This window comes from Eutrigla gurnardus, assembly GCF_963514095.1.
Source record: "Eutrigla gurnardus genome assembly, chromosome: 3".
Classification (NCBI taxonomy): domain Eukaryota; kingdom Metazoa; phylum Chordata; class Actinopteri; order Perciformes; family Triglidae; genus Eutrigla; species Eutrigla gurnardus.
This window is the reverse complement of record NC_139917.1, coordinates 8829297-8852153: the sequence shown is the minus strand read 5'-3', so window position 1 is coordinate 8852153 and position 22857 is coordinate 8829297. Positions and strand designations below refer to the sequence as shown.

The 22857-nt window shown below is 41.8% G+C and overlaps 1 protein-coding gene across 3 annotated transcripts in view; it reads left to right on the top strand.

Moving 5' to 3' along the window:
* The first annotated feature begins 14273 nt into the window (after nt 1-14273).
* Nucleotides 14274-22857, top strand: part of mast1a (microtubule associated serine/threonine kinase 1a) — a 56784-nt gene continuing 48200 nt past the window's right edge. For 2 of the 3 annotated variants that reach the window (XM_084005781.1, XM_084005780.1), the window contains exons 1-2: nt 14274-14532; nt 22521-22552. In XM_084005781.1, coding sequence (XP_083861907.1) covers nt 14494-14532; nt 22521-22552 — 71 coding nt within the window. In that variant the 5' untranslated portion in view covers nt 14274-14493. The remainder of the gene's footprint in view (nt 14533-22520; nt 22553-22857) is intronic. The other variant, XM_084005782.1, reaches the window with a different exon arrangement.

Genomic DNA, 22857 nt, shown 5'->3' with positions numbered 1-22857 from the left:
TGTTTCGCCTTCATAAGATATCTTGTTTCAAACCTCTAAACCATCCATGTGACTGACAGACATTGTTTGGAAAGTATTGTAATCTTTAATGGTAATGCTGCCCCCTGGTGGTGATGTGACAAGATACACCAGGGTTTGAGAAAATGGTCAAACATGAAGCATTATGGGTACCAACATGACCATCGACAAACACAAAATTTCAGCCACAATATTACAACTGCAGAATAAAAAATAAAAAAAACACTCGGCACAGCCTTTAAGACTAACACTGAAATCACGGTCTGTTGTCATGCATAAAGACTATGGATTATAACTGATAATTGATTGTTTTCCTGGGTATCTTATGGTGCCTGAGTTTTGTTGCACAAAATGAAGAACAAACATGCACTTTTTCTTCTTCTCTCGTTTAACAAAAGAATAGAACGTTCTCAAATGTTGGACTTAGTCTAAAAACAAACAACCATACAGTATTTTAGTCTTGCCTAAGTAGAGTAAAGTCTGATTGTGTAATTCACAAATGCATACTATTTAGCTAACTATACAATTCTTAGTCAACCATTTCTCATAAGTAATTGATTAGTTGCGGAAATCCACAAATGTGCAAAAATGAGTTTCCATGCAAAGAATCATGCAAAAGCACCACTTTAAATCTTCTATTTTAACCAGAGATGTCCTCATATATGTCTTGGAAATGAGTAATTCAGCATGAAATGGCATAAAAAAATTACCCGACACGACTGAATAATTGATCCAGAGGGGGGGTGCCCTAAAATGTAACAAATTATCGTTAAGTTGGTTAAATAATAAACACGTTTTTTTTTTCATCTTCATTTTAGCTTTCATTTTGTTCTCTTTACAAAACTGATATCACTCACAAGAAAATAAAAAAATATAACATTTGAATAACTGAAGCACCAGCAGCAGACATTAAGCACTAAAACCTTTTGAGGATCTTCTATTCTTTTCAGTTTTATGTTTTACATGTTGAGACTACAAGTATGAGGTAAAAAGGACCATGAGGTTTGATGTCATTGCATGATCTTCCCCTCTTTAAATACCGCAGTCTAACCTGTATAACGCAACAAAGCACATCTGGCATTGCATTGATTGATCTTGGGATGATAGCAAAATGTCCGTCTCCTCAGAAACAGCTGTGTCCTGTTGTTGATCTGTCTCGCGTCCTCTGAGAGCTTCATCCTCCTCAGACTCTCCAGGTTTGGAACACACAGGAAACATCATGCTTGACACTTCACATGTTGCTCTACGGGAACACAAAAGGCAGCTGGCTAACGAGGGGTGTCCATTCCATCAGAAAAATAAATACTTCATTGACTCGCCCAGTTTAACTAAGGATAAATAAAAATAAAAAGATATTGTCCATCAGTCCACTATTGCTAGTTCTCGTTGGATTTGTGTCGGGACTCTTGGATCCTCTTCCCACAGTTCATGGCTAAAGTGGAGACCGCAAACGAGGACAGGATCACAATCGAGCTCCCCACAAAATGAGACGATGCTCCTCTAGAGGTTGTTCTCAGGGCTCTCCTGGTGAAAGTTTCTCTGTCGAAGCCTGCAGGGGCAGTCACGGTCTGGACCACAGGCTCCATGCCTGTAGCTGTTGCTCGGATGTACAGAGGCAGAAGGCAAAGTCCACGAGCTGGTCTTGGGAGGTTAGATGTTGGGTCTGCTTCAGCCTCGGCAGGAGGTGTCAGGATCTTTCTAACCTCACCGACACGTCGCAGGGCTTGATCTGTTGTCTTGTGTCTGATTCCTTCCCCGATCCCTTCCTGTACACATTTATAACCTCCCCAGGCCCCTCGTCTAATCCCTCTAAGTAGCCTGGTCTATTGCTACGTCAATGGGATTAAAAATAGTTAGCCCTTGCCTGCAGAGGATCAAGAGGACAATCTATTTCAGCGCAGGATTGTTTACTCTTAATTGTATTAGATCACCCTTGCTATTCTTCCATGATGAATGAATGGAGTTGTTTATGGGAAAGAAGCGACTGTTTTCTGAAAGCGGCTTTGTTAAACAAAAGAAACGGCCCTGTCTTGGCAGTAACGTCCAAGGTGCTCGGGAGCAGCTAAAGATGAGAACTAGAAGGTTGAAAACCTGGTGTTTGGCAGCTAGTTGGATTTTCCATTGGTTATGGGCTGTAATTGACACCAGAAAAGCTGCCAAATGAGTCACTGTAGCCTATCATCAACCACTCCTTTTTTGTACTCTTACCTCCCTTAGATGAGGTAAGAGAGTAGAGCAAGAAGATCAATCAAAGATCCCGTCTGATCACAGGGAAGAAGAGAACATCTGATTAAGAGACGGAACAGGACAATTATACGGCAGCGGAAAGGTTCAAAGGAACTCCCCAGCCAAGAACATAGATTGTCATTAAATACTTTAGTATTTATTTGTAATTGTTTATATAATGAATCTACAGTGATTCTCACAGCGGGGTCTGCAGAATAATTTAATTAAATTGTGCTGTATCATGAAGGAGCGTCTGATGGGACCTTTCACTCTGGTAAAACAAGCATCATCAGTGTTCATCATGAAACTGGAACTTTATTTTAGAAACATTCTTAGTACTTCTTCAATCATGCAGCCTACAATACCAGAATCCCCAATTAGAGAACGAGTGAAAAGTAAAGCAAGACAGCGTCTGGCTTGGGCCCACAAATCACTTAATCTGCCTCTGAAAAACAACCAGGACCGGGTTACTCACCGTCGGAAACATCCGGTGGAATACACTTAGCGGAGGTCATTTTAAATGATTCGTTTTGTTATTATTAGTGTTGTAAATGAGTATGATCATACACTGGGTAAATGGCGTCACAGTCTTACTCAAAACACACCCAAGTGCGTGAGACGGCTGTTTGTGGCTTGCGGCTCTCCTGTTGGCCGTCCCTTCATTTTTAGACTGAAAGCTCAATTTGCAACGTGAAAAGCAGGATGAGAAACTGTCTCTGTCTCACCATCTCCCCTCCAGGTCAGTACTACGGACAACCCTGAAACTACACACACAAACGCACAACAAACAGCTACACTCTCATTACAAACCATCATATGCTTTAATCCAGCTCTACCGTTTCATCTATAGTTTTTGAATGATCTTTAACAGAAAGTGTGTTACATTTCTTTCAAACCAGCAAATCATTTTCTATGTCCATGTTGGAAAATACTGAGGTTGTTGACATTTTAATTTATCCACTAAGAAAAATGCAGTGTGTACTGTCAGCTGTGGTTCCAGCACCATGGACAGCTCCTCCTTATTGTCACCCAGGTCACAGGGGTCAGCAGGTCTCTAATCCCTCAACTTGTTACAGGTAGTCCTGGTTTCTTCTCATGGCATCTCTTTAATTGTGCTAATTGGATTGCACTGGTTCTTTTCCACCACTGACACAGAACGCTTTCATGAATGAATATGTGGCGGCGATGCAGTCGTGGACGTACGAGAGCAAAGTGCAAGGAATAAATATATAAGCTTTCAGAATGACAGCAGGTGTTCGAGCGGTCCTTGCTTGATAGTCATTATTGTTATAAGACTAATATATATAGGTTAGCAATGCAAAAATGTGCTCAGCAATAACAAGACGATGGATTTTGTAAATTTTCAATTTCAAATTAATTTGTTTGTATGCGGCTATCCACATTATATATAAAAATAATACAAAATACCTATATATGTGGCACTGTTTATTGCATATTCACCAAAATAAAACCTGATAAGATAATCAGGTTGTAAGATGTTGCTGCTTATGTTTAGTTCAGTAAGAAATCAACGACAATCTGCACCATCTTATTAAATATCGGAAGCCACAATATAATTTGTAAATGTCTTTTTCTTCATTAAACTGCAGAAAGTGTCCGCTTGCAGTGTCAGTGATTCTTAACATGAAATTGTCCTCTGTACAGATTTAAAGATCATTTAGCAATTTCCTTATAAGTCATTACTTTTACAGGAATTATGGGTAGTGTGTTAATGTGTTATAATACTTCTGGTCCAAATGGAACTGTCTGCTTTCAAGCTTCTTCTTTATCCATGGATTAACAGTATTTCACTTGCTCTCCACAGACTCTGTTTTACCTGGCCATCAGATCCAATTATCTCCGTCCAGCTCCCTCGGGTGCCCTGATATTTTTCTCTTGGTCTGTTCAACACATGGTGCCTCATTTGCAGTGGAATAGCACATCCTTTCCACATGGTGTCACTATTGCCTCAAAATGAAGACTGCTCCATGTAATGGTCATATCAAAACGTCAGGAGTGGAATACCCTTTGTTTTGCACTAAAACGAGCTAATAAGAGCTTTACTGAAGCAGTTATTGATTTTAAACACAATTACCGTCTTCAATATTTTACATTGATCTCTTTTCATGCAGTATTTTAAGAACTTTAAAACCGTTTGATATCCAAAGGGAATTTATTGTATAATAACTGTGTGTGTGTGTGTGTGTGTGTGTGTGTGTGTGTGTGTGTGTGTGTGTGTGTGAGAGAGTGTGTGAGAGTGTGTGAGAGTGTGAGTGAGTGAGTGAGTGATCGATCGATCTTGAGCGCAGGTTGGAGAACTGGGAGGGTTTGGTCCATTTCTGATTTAACATGGGGGGCCAATGGAGCAGGTGGTGGGATTACCTCTCACTTTCAGGCTGCTATGACCAAATGTGTACGTGTGTTGGTTTCCATGGTTACATGTCTGTGACCAGCACAAGATTAGCTACACCAAACATATATGGAGAGTCAAAATTGTGGCATTGGGTTTAAAATATTTTTTACACGTGCTCTACACTAGTGATGATGTCATCCACTCTAGGTCTGAAAATCAAGGCAATATACACCCTTTAAAAAACCTAAAATGGTCTGAAAACAGCATCACCTTTAAAGTAATAATTTGATCATTTAATGGAACCGTCAGCTATACTGCTAGCTGCGGAGCTGCGCCCACAGTTGTCGCTATAGCAACAAAATGTTGGCAAAACAGAATTCAGAGTAATTATGCATTATTCTCTTAAGTTTAATAAACCTATGTGTTAGATCACATGGAAAACCTCATAGTTCTTTCCAACTCATAGTACTTCCATCGAAACATCTGAGTGCAAGCTTGGATGTATAATATATGTATGTACTACATAATACATGCAAGTGGAAATGGCTTTCTGTCTACACAGAGTCAACGAGGCCAGAAACCCACTAAACAAATCACACTGCATATACATCATCTCTCCCTCATGAACTCCTTCCCCTCTCCTCTCCATCTTTGTTCGGTTTATATGCATGTATGTACGTATGATGAGACTGCTGATTGGGTGGTGTTTTATTTAGGGAAGCTCCTCTACCCAGACCGGGCTTTTAGCACAGCTGTAGTCTGTGACCCACTTCTGCACAGACGGTGCTAGAGATAAGGAGAAGGTGGGAGCTGAGGGAGGAGAAAGGAGGGGTTTTAAGGAAGCAGCAAGGAGGAGAGTTTGTGGAGGAGGGTGAAAGGAGACATGAGGGTGACGATAGGGGGGCGTGATGAGGATTAAAAGGGAGAGTTTGGGCAAATTGTCAAACAGTTGAACATTGGGAAATTGTTGTTGTGTCATATGATTGTTGAAATACTATAATACAACCATATTTTAGAATAGCTGGTAATTTTTGTACAATGTAGAACTTTTCAAAGCTTTTTGCCACATTGTGATGTCAGAGTCTTGGTATCGTGCGTGCACTCAGTGGCACTCAGAGTCATCATTAATATTTATTATCGTCCTGAGCTTTACCTGCTCCAGAGAGTGTGACTCATGACTGATGTACTGAATGTGACGCCGTTGTATTAGAGCGCTGAAATAATCACACAGGAATGTTCACAACATCAACTGGGTTAACGATGCAAACACAATCATAATTACAAACACTGCCACAGAGTCAGACCGTGTTAGGCTGAATTAGCAGCACTTACCTACATGGGGATTTTCACAAGCAGAGCTCTAAAAGAGACCACATCACCACCGCTCAATATGAAGGAGCTTCTGTCCAAAGACTGAATAACTTTACCTCATCATTTTGTAAGGATTTATGGTGTATGTGATGCTGAATTAGATGGACTCATTATTGGGGGGATTTTAAAATGCACAGTGAGGGCAGAGTCATAATAAACGAGGTACATCTGAATTAGCACACGCAGCTATCAGCCTCAAGGGCGTTCGGAGTGATTTACATTGAGATGTGTCCACGTTATTTTCTCCCTGCCTGAGTCTTCAGTTGGATGACATCAACATTATATTATGCAGAGATGAAACGATTAGTGGCTTAATCGATTAGTCCGCTGGTTCTGAGACTGGTGACACATGGGAGGCTGATGGGGGGTGGGGGGGGGGGGGGGATCTCATGAAGCTAGTTTGAGCCTAAACGTTGTCCAATATGGTTAGCCATGACAAATCAGTTTGGTCAATCATTGGCCCATTTAAAACAAGAGTTTTAAGTCCAAATTGCTGTACAATCAAAATAAAGCAATTACCACACAAACAACACAGTAAATACACAAAAGATTTGTTTAAAAGTAAAATGACAATCATATAGAATATCCACTCTAATAGTGAGTCAAAAGCTGCAGAATAAAAGTTTAAATCGTTTTAAGTTGAACCTTAAAAATACGACACCCACACACACACACACACACACACACACACCCACACACACACACCCACACACACACACACACACACAGACAGAGCAGATGTGAATGCAGGGGAAGGCACTTGCATGTGATGTGAGCTGACGTGGCTCTTGTGAGACAGGCTTACCAGGACAGGAAATGGGATCGCACAAGCGGCAGGCGTATCCCAAATCCCATCCCTGCCAAGCTTTTTGGCTGCAGAGAGCTGACCCCATGTGACCTCCCTCAGGGCATCCTTTGAAACGGGGTGACATCATTTTGAGAGCTTTTTTTTGGGGGGGGGGGGGGTTGCTCAGAGCAGAATGTAAACGTCTTTGTCTGTGAGAACGGTTTCTTGTAAGGTCTCTACACCGCTGCCTCCTCCTCCCCAGTTTGTATCTCACAGCACCTAATGAACAAAAAAGATGTAAAATTCATGTGCCTTCATTAATTATTTAATATTAATAAGACGAGCGGACACAGAAATGCACTAAATGTGCTACTGAAGTCGGACAAGCTGGTAACTGGGTCACTACCTAGAAATATTATTTTTCACCTGCTGACACCGATGCAAACTCAGCTCCCATCGTAATTTATTTTAATGCTTTAGTATTAGATGAGCTTTAAAAATGCCAATGATTGAACATGATTGAGTTTGGTCAGGTGGACAAGCTTTGTAAACAGCCTCAGACATGGAAACATTCAAAACATCCACATTTGATGACTAATGGGAGGCTTTAGTGGAGTGTTCACTCAATTATTTCCAGATTACTAAACAAATTATGATTTTATCAAAGCGCGTACATTAGAGTCTTACAACAAGTATTCATAGCCTGTGTGGAGTGTGGGGATTTTACATACATTCTCATGAATGTCAGTTTATCCGTCTCAAGGAGCACCACTTGTATAATATCCTCTGTTGCTCTGCAGGGAGCTTTGAAAGAAATGGGCATTTAGGAGGCCCTCTTTAGACACTATTAAGTTGCATCATGTGTCTTTTGGAGATTGATTGATGCTAAAAGTTAGAATATCTTTGACACTGATGCTTCCATTTTAATTTGGCTGCTGTTAGAAATGAGGCTTGTTAAGAAACAATGTTTTCCGTGAAGACACCTGTCAGACAAGACGTAAAGGCGGGACAAAAAAGGTGAATCCTTCCTTATAGTTAGATGAAGCTGCTACAGCGTCACCTATTGGCCAAATGACACCTAATTAGCAATGTTCACCCTAAAGGTTGCAGCAGGACAAAGTGTCCAGGAGATAGGACTTTGTTTTGCCTAAATTTGAGGACCAGCTGTAGCAAAACTGTATGGAACATCAAACAGAGCATAACAGGTTTTTCCAGCTTAGTCCAGAGACGTTCTGTAACAAATTTGATGATGGTTGCTCAATTTTGTTTCTGAGACTCGCAACCAATATGCAAGGTGCATTGTTTTAGCACCACCATTTGTTCAAATTGCACCACATTGAACATGCATGTCCTTGGGTCGGAGTGTGAAGTAGATCGGATGAATGGTTCTCGAGTAAAGGATATTCACACATACGGACAGACAGATCGCTTGCTTCAGAGTTAGACTAGTGCGGTTCTTGTTGCAAATGTGCCCGTTCAGAAAGGGCCAAGTGGTGGACCTAAAGTTTTGCTGCTTGCAATTATTCGATTATAAAGTAGAGCACAGATTTAATAAGCGGTGGAGGTATTTTCTCGTGGTAACGTGAGTGATATAAGTCTTACACGGGGGAAATACAGTCTATTTGATGGGGGGAAACACAAGCGTGCTGCTTCTTGTGTACGCTGTTCTTAATTTTTACATTTCTTATGAGAAATTATTTTAGAAAATCAGCATTTCATGGTTGAAAATGGCTCAGAACATCATCTGAATCAGCCCTAATCTTGCAAGGCCAAATCTTAAGAAGAGCCAATTTTTCGGGACTAATTTATGTCATGAAATAAATGAACATTAACGCCCTCTAATCAGACCCCCTCCTCGCCTCTCTCGGCGAAGCCTTCGTGTCTGATGAAGCATTAAGTTGTTTAATTTTACACACACACGGCTGGCTAGTTAGCACGCTAATGTTAGAGTTGCTAATTCCACCATGTTTTCCTGCTACGTTACACAGCTGACGGCTGATGACGGAGATGTACTTGCTAGGGTTGTGCTGACTGAATTTGAGTTGATGCCGCTGTGACGGTCCGTCTCCAAAGCTGGGCCGGCTCTCCTCCTGGCGGAGACTCGACGGGTTGGAAATCTTGTCTCATTTGTGATCTGAGAGACAGTTATTCAAATCCAGTGACTCATGTCTCTGTTTTCCAAGCTACTGTTGTCGTCATATTTGTCGACGCTGCGTCAATACTTGAGTCATACAGAAGTGGGTGTGGTTTCATCTCTCAATCCATCGTAGATGTTTTTGCATTTTTGTAGAATGATGCAGTGGTGGTCTTAGGCTCAGACCTGGAGATGAAGCTAATAATGATAATGCAAGCATAAATGCAAAAGTATTCTCTGGTTTTAGTTTTCTCAAATGTGAGCTGATTTGCTGCTTCTTTGGTCATGTGATAAAAATGTAATATTTTGGGGTTCTGGAACGTTGATTTGACAAAGCAAATAATTTGCATACCTCATCTTGGATGTAGTAAAACTGCGATGGACATTTTTCTCAATCTTTTGCCATTTTCTGTAGATTATGAGATTAATGGATCATTGTAGAAAGTTTAATCTGCAGAATAATTCACTGCAGTCTTCCTTTTTAACAAAACATATGCCATTTGATGAGGGAGTCCTCCTTGTACATTTGTGGGGTTGCGAGTGAGAGACTTGAAGTGGTGGCGATGGTGGTGGTGGTGGTGGTGGTGGTGGTGGCTGGTGGGGTGCTGAGGCTGAACCCAGAGTGATCTGTCAGCAGTAAATCTCAGTATAGAGGGACTAAAGCCTGCCCGCTCCGTCTGCGTCCATGATGCCAAAAGCCACCAAGTCTCCCTCGAGTCCCCCTCCATCCTGAATCAGGGGCCCGACCAGCTGCCAGCCACTCGAGTGTTTCTCTCTCCACAATGATCCGTCCCATCAGCCACCTTTGACCAACTCTTTTTTTCTTGTGAGAATGTTTAACAGCGAAGCATCATCCTGCCAAACCCACCACATTGTGTGAACACGGTGACAGACTTTGACCTCTTTCAGTATAGTCAGTGATTACTGCTGCTTCGTGACTTTTGCTTCAGTATTGATCAGGGAATGCATTCAGTTTATTGACACTACATCTGTTGACAGAATCCATTGGTACGGTTCAGTTTGAACCTGCGGAAGACGTGCAGTTTCTGTTAATATGTCAACAGCAAGATCTTTCTCTTTCAAAATCCACATGGTGGGAATAAGTGTCTATGCCAGGGTTCATTCATTAACAGTTGGATCAGGGATGCACGTAACTGAAGGGTGAGGAGCTGTGAAATATAGCAGTGAATCCCATGTGTGACAGGTGTGCATGTTGAATAATGCATCATGCTCGGTGCCATTTTTCATTGGAATGGCAACGGGGACAAGATGACGGCAGGCTGTGTTGACTGTTAATTCAGACACATGTGTACATTGTATGACTAAACAGCATCAACACATCTTAACAAAACACTTCAATGTGCACATAACTAAGTAACTCTGCAAATATGCAAACGCTCTGCCGAGGGTCATGTTAGGTTGGGTGCCAAGTTTGGGGATTTGTCATCCCCATGGAGAGTGCTGCATGTGAATTTCAAATAGGAGTGACGTCCTTTCCCTGTTTTAAAAGCTTTTTTGGGGGGGGTGGACAATTAGGAAGACATTATCTTGGCTTCTGGGATATTGTGATGGGCACGTTTTATAGACCAAAAAACTCAGTTTCTAGAAACATAGAAGAACCATTAATGGATGGAAAAAAAACATTCATCAAATTTAAAACGGAACAAATAAACAATAAATAAATATTGATGCAAAAATTGTGGAGAAATCCAATATGGCCATCAAACACTCCTGCTTATTGGTTTGCAACATTGCCTACAGCTGAATACAACTATATCCTGGTATATATCATATTAGGGATGTGGCTAAGAATTATTTTCATTATTAATGAATGAATGAATCATTTAATAAAATTAAAATAATTATGTTTTCGGGTTGACAGTAAAAGCGATATCTCAGGAACGGCTGGAGGGAATTTCATTACATCTAATGATGGATTTGTGTTCTATCAGGATCGGGTTAATTGGCCAAGCATGGGGACACATACAAGGAATGTGCAGAAGAACGAAGCATAACAAAAGTTATCTATTTTATCTCTTTATCGTAATAGCGAACAACCTCCTTTACCCTTAGACCCCTGACTCGGGGAGCGAACAACCATAGACTGTATTATATTGTATTGTATTATAGAAATGGAGGTCGTCATCGTGACATCACCTATTGGTTTGTGGACTACGGTTTTGAATAGGGATGCAAGTACTTACATTTCAGTATTTGCCAATACAGAGTACTGATATGAGTACTTAATAATACCATTCTAACAACTTGAAAACATGTTTGTTTTCATCAGTCCACCTTAAGCTGAGTTGCTAACATCGGGGCTAACTCCCTTCACTTTAATTATCTGGCTGACCAGCAAAACACGGGAACTTAGTTTCTGGTCTCAGGTCTTGAGGAGTTGTAGCATTTATTCACCAAAAATTAAACTGTACCCACAATGCACTGCTGCATTCAGACTGTAATGTTACCGATGACTTCATGCTCACTGTAACATACATGCTCTCTCTCTGGACCGGACACTAATACTTTGGCAGAAACCCTGACAGATTCTAGCAGCAGAAACACAGCAGACAACTTCACAGCTAAATCAACTGCTGTGGTGGAGACTCTGTTTAGCTTCATGCTGCAGCTGCTGATAAATTATGGATTTAACATCTTTATTTATCAGCTTATTATTGCAGCTGAGCAGTTTATTAGGCTCAACTAATGTGAGGCATGGTGTAGTGGCAGAATAATGAGCTTGAGTAAAGGAGCACAGCAGTCAGTGGACCCGATACCTCATACTGGTATTGGTGCATCCCTAGTTTTTAAGCCTTGAGTTTGCCGTTTTGGCTGTTGCCATCATGGATTTTTGCAACCACTGAAAGGATGTGGCCATATTAGGACTATGTAAGAGCGATGTGTGGATCTGATGAACACATGTGACGTGCGATGAGGTCAGTACGAGGCTAGGTACTGAGTTATAAAAGTCAGGTCGAAATCAAGCAATTTCCCATCAGGATGACATCACATCACCATCACATCCAGCAACTCGAAATAGAAGAGCCAGCGCTTTCATCGACACCATGAAAAGCAAGCTGCTGTTTAGCTAGGAAGCAGGTTGCGTTCATAAGATCTTTCAATACTTCCCGGTTTTCTTTTACCTTTTCGTTGTGGTAGCTGATGTTCAGCCTTCTTTGCTCGTCAAGAGCAAGATCGATCCAACCTTTACCGAAAGTTTTCAGTGTAATTTGACACTTACTGTGAGCTGCAGACTTATCATGCTTGGTCAAAGCTGCGGGCAGGTTATTTAGGTCACAATATCCCAGTGTAGTCCAAACAGTATGGCTGGTTGAAAACAGCATGCAGGGATAGCAGTACAGTCGCTGAGCGTTAGCACGACCACATAGCCAATCCTTCTGTGTGTACCAGACTGTTTGAAATTATTTTTTTGTCCCTTTTGCTGCTGCAGACCGTCCAAAGCTGGCGTAGGCCTCCCCTTATCAATAACATTTCTTTTTTAAATACCATCCAGTTTGGAGAAGTTCCTCAGCTCGGAAATCGGTTGGCTACACAAATGTCCAGTGAAATCTCGATTGTAATTGGTCCATGTTTGATACGTAACGGAGAGGATTTCTGGCATAATATATTTACGTGCAAAGGCACAGAAGAGTTGTGCTTTTTGATGTTTTTTTTGCTTGCCGTCCACAATGAATGGACATTAAAAGCACTGCTTATTCTACCATCTTTTCATATTTGATTATGCGTAACTGCTACATTTCTCATTTCATAACATCTAAACTGTTGAAGTAATGCACAAATTACATATAGAAATCACAAATATAAACAGTAAAAATACAAATAACATTTTTAGGTTTGATTTGGCAGGGTAGGCAGTGCCTAGCTTGCCTCCTCTGACTCCACGTCATACAACTTAGTATTAAAGTCATCTTAGTAGTTAATTGCATTGGTAGAGTGGTTGTGACCTGTCAATCACAAGGTAGCCACGCCCCTGAATCATACCCTGCTCTCTGGTCTGTTTGACTCTAAATGGACCATAATTTACTAAATGAACATCATGCTGGATTGAAGAAGACTTGGAACTAGTGATAGAGTCCGTAAACTCACGCTTACAATGTTTACTGAGGTAATAAATCAAGAGAGAAATAGGGTCATTTTGTCACAGACTTCCATGCAATCAGACTTCGCCCTCTGGTGGCCAGCAGAGAGAATGCACGTTTAAGGCACTTCAGCATTGGCTTTACTTTTCAGAACTGGAGGTTGCAGCCTGGGAAAAACTCCCAGGCTTTGATCTAGTCCTTCATGCTTCTTTCTGCAACACGCTGCTGGTCTGCATCAGCTCGTTGTAGAGAGGATGAGAAGGGTTCTCCATGATGATAAACACTGTCCACTTCCAACCTGATCACCTTTACTGTAACTGCATCGTAGAGTATGGTGCACAGTTAGGTGATTGATTGAGCGGAGTGAGGGAAAAACAATTCAATTTTTTCCGGAGTAAATAGTTGTTTTTTAGATGCATCTAAATGCGTGGGGGGAGGACTGGCCTCGGTTGAAAACAGCTGATGCAAGGCTCCGGTGGCTAAAGGGTTAAGCTCATTGGGTAGTAGGAAGTGGGTGGTAAGAGCCGAGGATGGAGCGGAGCCTTGTGTAGCGACCACAGATCGGGTTTTTCCCGCGAGGAAATCAATGTTACACCGGAGACGCACAGAGGGAACACGTCGTGTACCTGTGAGGACACGGGGGCAAAACGGACAAATCGGTGTATCGGAGGACGAGAACGTAAAGTGATCAACCTGCTCTCAGTGCCGATGTGTGCGCGTGTGCGTGCGCGCGCGTGGGGGACGTATAGAGCCGCTCCAGATTCTCATCGATCTCGCCTTTTTGATTAACGCACGGAAGCTCTGACAGCGCGTGGATGTGTCATAATCGAGATTCGCACTTGTGCAGTAATGTGCGATATGCGTGCAGCGAACTCCGCGTACACGCACGCGCATGTGCCACCACGACAGCACGCGCACACTGTGTTTGAATGTGGCTCAGCTGCCTGTGGACTCCTCTGACATGTAGCGGTGTCTGCAGTTCGTAGACCGACAGAGGATCGCCGTGTAGCGGTGTAAAGGAGGAGTGTAGCCGGCTCGCTTTTTCGCTGCTTGTCGTTTTAAGAGACGTGGTTTGCGCTCGACGTCTCGAGCGATGTATGCAAACTTGTTTGTTTAACGTGAGGTGTGATGAGCTGAACGGTGAGGGGGGTACTCTCGATCCCACCAGCCTCTCGGTAGTGTCGGTCCTCCCTGCCACAGAGGGATGTGGGGGTCGAGCTCAGACTTTTTTAAATATAAATATACGGTGGTGTGTTTTTGAGATTCTCCGTATTATTGGTCACCAACACAACAGCACCAGAGGACCATCGGACAATCAGCAGATTTACCTGCTCCTCGCTGGTACAATGGTGTTAAAAGCAGCCTACGCTCCAGCCAAGCATTTCGGTTTAGTAGTAAATTGACTCTCGCTGAAAGCCACGCGAGAGCTCCTCAACCTCCGTAACCTGGAAACCGCAGGAGCCCACGAGACCCTCTCGGACAGGTGTGAAGCCGGACACGCGCCATGGATGATTCTGGGATCATCCGCAGACGGAGGCTGCAGGTGAAAACTTTTTTTTAAATTATGTTTTACCCATTTTGTTATCATATGGAAATCCTATCATTAAATATAGATTGTATGAATTGTGTAGAACATATGCTGCATGTATTTTTATATTTCAGAATAAGTCTTGAGACGTGTGACAAAAGTCAATAGGCCTGCTAATACTAGCTATATAGCCTTAAAAGGAGATACAGTGCTGTGTGTGATGGGGGTTGTAAATAAATAAATAATGTATTTCATGAATACCCTCTAAACACGTTTTAATCTCTGTATGCTTCTGAGGAGATCCCTAACCATAGAAAGTATAGGACCTAGAGTGAGTTCATAAAAGTGTGATAAGAAGTCATTAGATTTGGTAGACTGCACAAAACATTTCAGAGAGCAATGTGCAGAATGGAGAACCCTCTACCACAGTATTTCTTTCTTCTTGCTATATTAATATGTATACATGATACGGTCAAGTGGATTCAAAACACTCAACTAAACACTCAGGTATATTAAAAGCTAGCTGGTATAAAACACTATGGCCAAATCCTTAACTCATTGCCGTTAAGTTTGGAATACGGAAACGTATACCAATAAGCACCGCGGGTGACGGACCTATTTTCTTACAGATTTACACTCAATATGTATATTCTATGAGTCTTTATTGAAGACTTATACCCAACATGTGACCGATTATATGTTGAGTCTGGGCTGCTAAGAGAGAATGAGTATGCGGAGTAGATTATTCTATTACATCTGCATGATGTCGGCTCGTCACTTAGCACACATCTCACATTGGAAGATGCTGGTAAAAGCTTCTTCCGAGGCGTTCCTCTTTGTGGTTTAGGGCAAATGAATCAAGTGAGGCAAGCAATCCTTCTCTGCTTCCTGGTGAATTAATTTACGGTAAAAATACTCTGCTGCACATTGTGCCAATATGTTCTGCCCTACATGATTGCTCATCATTTATAAAATATAGACGGGCGAAGCTGGAACGTAAACACTGCCAGGCTCACAGTTCCCATTACTACAGGTGCTCCTGTTGTGAGGCCTTCTGGATTAAAGCAGAGACTAAATGAAACATTTCATAATAAATGCATGTTTTGGGAAGTTTAGGGACAAGACTCCCTAAAAACCAAGCCGACATATTCAAACAGCTTGCTAGCTAAAAGCAGTCTTATTTTGTCATGCCAGCAAGCTAAACTTCAGGTATTAAATTCAAAATAATACGAGACTTAAGAAAAGTAACACATGTTTATATTTGAGAAGCTTTGGTCCTTTTTTGCTTGTCTGAAATACTGTAACAACTTCTTTGTAGAGTTCTCACAAAGACATTATTGCTCTGATCACGTTTGGTTGATTCCTGCTGAAAACATGGATATCAACAACGTCAGTGGAGATTGAGGGCAGGGAGACAAAGGACCATTTAATGTGAACAGTTTTAAATGTAATGCACGCGCAGACGGAAACGCACACACTCCACCACGAAGGACTTTGTATCCAACTACCACACAGACACACGTTCACTTACAAGGAGAGTCAAACTTCTGATTTTGGTCAGAGTTAATGTGTGTGCGCGTTCATCCATTCGGTGGCTATACACTACTGTGTGTGTGTATTTGTGCATTACATTCATGCTTGTATGTACATATCAAATCGACTCCGACCCCCTGCCCCTGCTCTCCATTTCCATTGAAGTGGTCGATATCCATATCTCAGACGGAGAAGGTCTAAATGCTGAGGATGTGGCGCAGTTGTCAGGCCCATTAGCAGGACTAATGGTGGCCTAACAGCCCTGTGTGCCCACAGGGAGGAAGACCAACCACCAGCAGCAGGCTGAAAGGGCCGAGGCCGGGGGGGAGGGGGTGCAGTATAGACCAGCAGCTGTGGACTTCAGTAGACCCCATTTAAGTGCTATTACAATCCCTTTACTGCCCAGATCTACTTTCACACCGGGGAGAGAGAGAGAGACAGATTGAGGGTGAAGGAAAAGAGAGTGATTGTGTGTGTGTTTGTGTGTGTGTGTGTGTGTGTGTGTTTGTGTGTGTGTGTTTGTGTGTGTGTAGCATGTTTGTGTTTCATACAGACGACAGTTCATTATTGTCTAAACACAAACTGACCAGAAACTTTGCTTATCTATGTTGTCAAATGAACTAAATAAGGATTTTAATTCATGCAATGTTTGGCTAAAAAGGAAGACTAAAGTACATAAAACACGAAACAAGAATCATATGAAGCATCTGTTCTCAACAACATCTTCAGTAAGTATCCCTTAAATTGAGCTACTCAAGAATTGTGAAGATGTTTGCTAAGAGGGACATTTTGTGCCCTCTGGTGGAAAAACACTGTTGACGAGACTTTAATTATCGCTGACTTTGGCGCTTGAGAACGACGACACCTGACTTCCTCCGGTCATAACTGCGACAGTCTCCTCAGGGCTCTTCGTCACTCCAATGTAAACATGTTTTTTTGTGGGGGGACTCACTGCAACGACTGATGCATCTTGCTCTTCTTGATAGTCCCTTTCATGGCCACTTGAAGCCGGCAGTATCCTGATTGTTTCATCCTGCCGTCACACTTAAGCCACAGAGTCGTCTTCTTCTCTCCTTCTGTCTCCAAATTGCCTCCTTAATTTCCACAATACTTGACACTCCTTCTCTGGCTTCTTTCCTGTCTGTTTGTTTTTAAAAAAAAACTGTTTATTTGACAGTTAATGGAGAAAGTCAACGCTGCGAAATGTGTGGAGAGAGAGGTGATATAGGTTTACATACCCATCACTGGCTCTTATTTATTGCTATTAACTGCACACATCCAAAACATTGAAATAATCACAGAAAAGTGGACTTTGCTGCAGCAGGTTCCCATTTCTCTTCAGAAAAAAAAATAGAAACTGCAACGGTTGTGACGGTACTTTTACTGCGGGAGCGTGCGTTAGCATTTCAACTCAAGTCGAGATGAGATCCTGACGTCCTGAGCAGTCGTAGGTATGTGTGTGGAGCGTAGACACACACACAGACACACACACACACACACACACACACACACACACACCAGCATAATTTGTCCAATATTTTGTTCTGGGCAGCGTGCCCATATCCAATATGCTAAGCACAAGGGATAAGAGTGTGATCACTGCAGAAGATCCAGCTCCCGATGCCAAGTCCCGTCACTCACTACGCTGCCCACTGCTTTGTTCTGCCTCGCCACGTCCTTCTGATGTCAGTGTTATTCAGAAAGGGTAGGCTTTGTACTCTGAGAGCAACGTGTACATCAAAGCAACAGATCTGGGCCAGAATCTATTTGGGAATAGCTTCAAGTATTTGAACGACTTTAACTGGGCTTGAATTCTCGTGCCAGGCGTCTGCGCGAAAGCTTTGAGCCCAGCTTAATCCCCAAAAGAGATGAAAATGAATGGAAGTAGGGGAAATAGCACTTATTAAAGTTTGTAAACAAGATCCGGTGTAACAAGAAAGTAAAATATGTTAAGACGCATTCAATGAGACGCCGTTTCAGACCTCGGTGTACTAAGCGGCGATCTCCAAGCTTTTAAGTAAAACTATTAAACGGAATAAAACACAGTGTGACATTCGCCTCACAATCTGTTGTCAGTCTTGGCAGTAGGAACGGAACAGAAGCCTCATGACTCTGCCCAGAGCAGCAGCATATTAGCATTTTTCTTTTCTTTGGTTTCCAGTTGGCCTTCGGTTTGTCCTCGGATAAACCCCCCCCCCCCCCCCCCCAAAAAAAAAAAAACGTATAAATAAATAAATATAGGAAACACTGTGTGCCCTCTTCATTTTGAGCATCCCCTCGCTAAATAAAATAGCTGTTGAATGAGAATGTGAATAACTTGAAGCATGGAGGTTGAACATAATTGATTAATATGCTACAGTTTTTATACGTGCAGACGTCTGTGAGTCTGACTGTGCTGCCTTAAGTGATGGCACCTTCCTCATGTTTCTACCTTCCCACAGGCGGATATTGATGCAGCGCCTAGTTGTATGTGTATGTGGTTGAAGTGCAAGGAGGAAACAATAAGACACGTCGTGACAGTCACATGTAATTGTGAAGACAGGAAATGTTTTCTAATGGTGAACGATCACACATAATGGTCATCCGGTGCTGTGTATGTATTTCTTCCATGTTCTCCACCGTTTTCTGCACAGCAGGGTGACGGCTTGCTCTTTCAGATGGAATACAAGTTCATGAATATAAATGATTATATGACATGTCAATGTAAAGTATTAATATAAAACCTGATGTGATTGCACTGTTTATTTTCAATTTTGTAGTTGCACTCGGAGATATAAAAGTCAATCACATTTAAAATATACATATCATTTACAAACACTTGGTGCCAATGTCTGTTAATAAAACATCGATTTATATAATTTTTATTGATGAATGGAAGGAATGCAATTGACCTTTAAAATAATCTTTTAAAGGGAGTGATGGAATCAGACTGAGGTCAGATTTGAGCAGCACTATCTCACTCTGCAGAAGCTGCAGAAATGGGTTTCAGATTTGGAATTGGAAGTCTTGACTTCCATGATTGCACCTGGCCGTGCATCATTCTTTCTGGCATAACATCAACAACCTCCTGCCAAAAAACAACGGGAATTAGAAATGAATAGCTGCGTCACCCTTAAAAAGACATTCAGTCTTATAAAATAATATAATACCTTCTTAAAGATGTTGCCTATAAAAATGTAATCTCTGAACTGCATTTGTTGCATTCTGGTCGCTGATCTACTTCATACTGTGTGGAAATATCCTCCATGGTGTAAAGATCATATCTGGGTTGATTCATGCTTTTAACAGGAGCAAAGTAGGTTTTACTGAGAAGTTTCAGAGGTTGTCATGGTCACTTGAAATTGAGAATATTGTTCAAAGAAATGTTGGAGTAGCCAGTAACATGGCAACAACACACAGCCATCTGTTGGACAGAGACAGTGAGAGGGAGCAGGTGTTGGGGTTTATCCATTAGCTACCCCTATCAATACACACACACACACACACACACACACACGTATGTAAGACTCCTGCGGGGCTCTCTCTGAGTAATCCTGGCCGAGCTCACTTCCTCTTGATGATGTAACTCATTAGCTGTCCCAGAAAGAGCTCACTATCATGGCTGATGTCACTCCCATTGAAAAAAATGTGTTCACTCTCCTCTGAACTAAGAAATACTGCCTGACCAGCATCATCTCTGTGTATTTCTATAATAATATATAATAATAATACCAATAATAATAATATAATAATAATCTTATTTATACAGCACCTTTCCTGACGTGACAAAGTACTTTATAAAAAGCAAAAACAAATCAACAACAGGTATTTAAACAGAAAAGACATGTCTGACTAGCAAATAAGTGTATTTCCAAAAATGTAGAACTATTCCTTTAGCATCCCATTCTGGGCAGAGACACATTTGTTTCTTTATGTGATTACCACACTACTGCTGCGCTTACTGCACATGTTCAATCCCCAGGAGGGGTAATTACCACTATGATCATGATTTCTTCAAAATGCCTTTGGTTCTGACTTCTGACTGTGTCTTTGCCTTTCTACTGCTCGTCGGCTCCTCGCAGTCTTTTTAATTTAGTGCAAGTATTAATGCTTTGCAGCGCTGGGAAGTAAATGGGCCGAGTTTGGGTAGTAAGCTTGTTTGGAGATTGTTTGGAGACGAAAGCTCCAGCTGTCAAGTCGCGTTTCATCAGCGCGGCTTTGTTGGGGTTTCGTAAGGCTTGTTTACTTATACAAAGACAAAGCGATGGACTGCGTGAGAGAGAAAGAGACATTTCTGGATTGCCCTCGTCCAACAGGATCTCTGGAAAACCAATTACAGTCTCGTAATTTTGCTTTCACGTTTGTTTTTATTTTCTCACCCTGGTGTGGTTTGTCACTTGGGTTTCACCAACATGGCTCCGTGTCCCTACGCCTTCTCTGGGGAAAAAGAAACAAGTGATAATATCTTTTTGGTGGAGCCACTGGGCTGTAGAAAACGGGTGATAAGCAGCGCTGTACCGGCAGACAATAGGAGATGGCGGTAAGCTGATCTTGCCTCAGCCGAGTGTTAAATGGAATCAAATTGAGAATGGATGGGCAACAAGCCCCACGCAGATTCCTCCCAGTAGATCCTAATCACATCAGAGTCCTTGCTGTTGTGTCCCAATGTCATAAATAGAGCAGCAACATGTTTTAAATTGACTTTGGCGCCACTCAACCGTTCCCGAGGCCAAAACGCCCCTGAACACTTAGGACGGATCGGTTTTCAAACTGCTTACGTGAAACATATACAGAGAATTCACAAAAGTGGCTACGGACAATACAAATGTATTATAAATAACTATAACTATAGTATTTGAGGCTTTTCTAAACCACACCTTCTTCTATTCTCTTTGGAACGTGTATTCACATAAGTTGCTTATGGGTGTGACTCACTATCTGTGTGGGAAGCCAGCGTGACATGCTAACGCCGAGGCTAAAGGTTAAACTGTAAGATGACATGACTATTAGTGGGCTCCAAGTGAAGTGGCACACAGCGACATTTTAACTCAAGTTTCATATCTATGATGTGGAGATGACTTGGTACTCAGTTTGGGACCACTCGAAAAGATCTTGATTGTTTTATATACGGTTTGATGATCTAGCAGAAATAAGTAAGCAAATATTAATATTTTGCAATATTAGACATGGTGTTGGTGTAAATGTACAAGCCAGGTGTTGCTAAGATAAATCAGAGTGGCGACAAGACCATTGACCATTTTTTTCTGACTTTTCTATAATGTTTGTCTTTTGTGTGTCTGTGTGTCACATACTAGATACCCTCACCTCATTCAAGGACATATTTCTTCATTTTAAAGGGTCACATAACCAAAATAATAAGTAAGAAATGCTGATGTGTGGAGTTTAGTCCAAGGTTTGACCTCAAATTAATCTAATTTATAGGAAGCCTGCGTATATTTGGACAAAACCAGCAAAGTGCTTTATGGGGAAGCATAAAAAAAACAACAGAAATGAGGAGATGAAAACAGAAAAACACATTAAATATTAAAGGAGTCATCACCAGGAAATCGCAATTTCTCTTGTTAAAACATGCATATCTGTGTTTGACCTTAGTTGAAACTTGCCTGAAAGGCTGGAGTTTGAAAGTGGCGCCGTTTTTTCGCTTCTGCTCTTTTTCCGAACAGGAATAGCACACAAGGGTGTGCTATTCCTAAAGCACGAGATTTTGATTCTGCGCCTACGGTGACGTCACCGTGGAGGCTACTTGCATAAGCCCACCCCTCTTTCACCACCCAACCCCCCCCCCCGTCCGCTACCTGACGTCCTGCTGTAAACGTGTCTCTTCAACCGTCTCTGGCTCTTCACTCTCCGGTTCGGGTTCCGACTCTGGTTCGTACATAAATGCCTGAATTCCGTAAGGTTCGTCATTTAGTGTGTGCGCCATGACAGGGGGCTGTTTATGTTTTGGAGTCTGCATGCAGGCAAGCCCCCCCGGCTCTGTCCTTCCTGCGGCGAATCAACGCGCGCCTCATTACATATTATACAATGCACATCCGGACCAGTCAAAACCTCGCGCGTAATCTCGCGTGATAAAATCGCGGTACGAAAAAGGGTCAGAACAAGCTCAATGTTTGATTAAATTTTTTTTTTTTTTTTCTAATAAGTTTTACGAATTGATCCAAAGCGATCCAAGGGGGGCTGGATACGTATAAAACCAGGTTATGACTCCTTTAAAAAGATGAGGCAAACAGTTGAGACATTATAAAGGATTTTCCATGAAGTAACCTGAGACATGTCAGTATAATTAGTTTAATTAGTTTCACTCATGAAACTTTATCATTATGCTAATTCATATTTCCCCGCCACACTTAAAGTATATCCTGCTCGTTTTTCCACAGTCCTATAAACAGTGAATGATGTGTAAAACTCAGGCTAATTGATCTGCTCTCCCCCTCTTTTCTTTTTCTCTCTTGCTTCCTCTTTCTCACCAGAAGGATTTACCTCTGCCGCGGAAAAGTAGCAGGTAAGAACAAACTCCGGCCTGTTTGTGTCTCTGCGTGTTCTCTCTGCATTGATACATGTTGGTGACACCTTGGTAGAGTTGTTTTGTGTGGAAATGTGGTTAATTAATACCGGACAATATCAACATGCAGGTATTTTATAAAGGCACTTTAGTGTGTAATGACTTGATATGCCAGAGTCAATTGTGCACCTTTTTTTACTGCTTTTCTATATAGTACGGCCACACTTTCTGAGCTGAATTTCAAACACAAACCTAGAAATAACAACACCTTTCAGCGCTTGGAATCTTTCCTGCTTTGTTAAAGG